Consider the following 2,278-nt stretch of genomic DNA (forward strand, 5'->3'; position numbering starts at 1 on the left):
GGGTTTGTTTTTTGGCAAAAACACGCCACCGCCTTTTATTCTACTGGCCATCAAGAGATTTGTTATCTCTGCTTAAATAGTATAAAATATGTTAGCCCCCAAATTTGGGTGTAACCAGGAAGAGAATTCCCTTCCCTTCCTTCCTTTCCTTCCTTCCTTCACTTCACTCAGTTTCCCTAACTTCCCTATCCACCCCCTACGAATCAAACAGGCCATAAATTCCTCAATGCTCTCTCACCCCCTTCCCACGATTTCAGCCCAAATATGCCACGACACCATGACCCGGCCAGCAAGGACCGCCCCCTGGCCGACTGACGGCCAAAACACGACCAGCCACGAGTATACGCCAGGCCGCGCGCTCGCTCCGTCACGCTAACTCTCTCTGCAATTCGCCGTCCGAGCTCTATTTCGTTATATTTTCTTTAGTTTTGGAGACATTGAGAAAAGGGCTTTATGGTTATGCATGACATGGTATTATAGGTCCCAAGATGCTGGAAAAGACATTGATCTCACAAGAGGCAAGAGTCCAGTTTCTTTGATTGTGTGACTACTCAACTGAGTATGTTGTAGGGAACTAGCGGCGAATGAATGATTCAAACAGGTTTGTGACGCTGAAGCAACTTGAGTATTTATGGAAGTACAATTGCGGTAGCAGAAGCCAACTTGGTTAATTTATTGAGCTTAGCTATGTCTTATTGTTTTTTCTTTGTTAATTTCTCTATTTGCTGTTATTTTGTGTTACTCTGGGTTGGTATTCAGAGGCTTGTCAGGGAAATTGCTCAGGACTTCAAGGTTTGAGAGCTTGGCATATACAGAATCTAGTTTGCGTCTTCTGATTCTCTACAATTGTGATACAATTTATGGTTCTATATGTGTATTAACTATGTTTCTCTCCCCTTGTTTTTCAGACTGATCTGCGCTTCCAGAGCCATGCTGTGCTAGCTCTGCAGGAGGCTGCCGAAGCATACCTTGTCGGGCTCTTTGAGGACACTAATCTCTGTGCCATCCATGCCAAGCGTGTCACCATGTTATGTAGCTTTCATTTTGAACCCCATAGCGTAGTATGTAGCTTAGTGGGCGTGCTTTCTTTTGTTGCTGGATATCTTTGACTAAGGCTCTGGTTATGCTCTCTGGTGTAATGTTGTTAAAGACTTCAATAGCATTGTAAGACATCTTGGTTCCTCCACCTGAGTGATGGTTCTTATTGATGCTAAATAGTAGTTGGTTGATATTTGTAACTTCTATCAGTTTATCACGCGGGTTTTGGTTGTCATGTTTTTTGTTCTCGTAGGTGAGAGAGGTTAAGTATGCTTTTGTTGGTTTCCTGGCTACGACGATAACAAAAGCGTATGAGACTGCTGCTCCGCGTATGAGACTACTATAGCATAAAAAAAGGATATATCCTACAACATACATACGACGCGCCGCCATGAACTTTACTAAACATCCAGCCACAAGACCATATGCCAAATCCCTTCATAAGAAAACATACATCCATTGTTCATTTCCCAAGTTGATTTCTCATAAGTTCCCAAATCTACCTTGCAACAAATACACAAGTCCTCCTTACAATCATTCGGTTAGGCATAAGGTTTACAGAAAACACCCTTAGTTATGTAATTCATTGCACAAATTGCTGACGATTATTGGAGTTTAAAACTACATGTGCGCATAGCGCCACTGTTAAAATGCAGCGGTGAGAAGTGACTATTTCTTGAAGTGTTGCGCTCATAAGGGAGAACCTATTTATCCATTTAACACTGACTACAATCAGATGATAGCCTACCACGCTCCTCCAGCCAGTGAAAGACGGATGAAATTATATCGGGGCACCAAGAAAACTACAGCGAATCATTGTGAAAAAAAAAAGATTAGAAAATTTAGATAATGGGTTTCACTGAATAACAATTAATACCTAATGAATGTTACATTTGCAAGCCAAAAGAGTCAATGGCTTCCGCAAATGAACCATATCTTAACTAAGGCTACGTTTGGGAACTAAGATTTGGATTTGGAATGTCGATTTAAAATCAAAGGATTTTAAATCTAGGATTTGAAATCCATGATTTGGTAGAATACTTTGTTCGGATGTCATTACAAAATGCAAGGATTTGAAATCAAAGATTTGAAATATAGTGTTTGGCTACATTTTTTATTATACACGAACTTGGATTTCAAAATTGGTGTTTGAAGAAAATTTATGCTTTCTTTCAACTCCTCAATCTTTATGCGAGGTAAAAGTTAGGATAAATTTCACAAAGCCCCCTGAGAAGTTTGA

At 40.4% G+C, this 2,278-nt stretch overlaps 1 protein-coding gene across 1 annotated transcript; it reads left to right on the forward strand.

Annotated features, from left to right (window-relative positions):
- LOC109832247 (histone H3.3-like) lies at positions 673-1,194 on the forward strand. The gene is made up of 2 exons (XM_020399674.1): positions 673-792; positions 909-1,194. Exons 1-2 carry the CDS (start codon positions 688-690, stop codon positions 1,107-1,109), a joined length of 306 nt encoding a protein of 101 aa, XP_020255263.1. The 5' UTR covers positions 673-687; the 3' UTR covers positions 1,110-1,194.

The sequence above is a fragment of the Asparagus officinalis genome, chromosome 3 (assembly GCF_001876935.1).
Source record: "Asparagus officinalis chromosome 3, Aspof.V1, whole genome shotgun sequence".
In the NCBI taxonomy this organism is placed as follows: Eukaryota; Viridiplantae; Streptophyta; class Magnoliopsida; order Asparagales; family Asparagaceae; genus Asparagus; species Asparagus officinalis.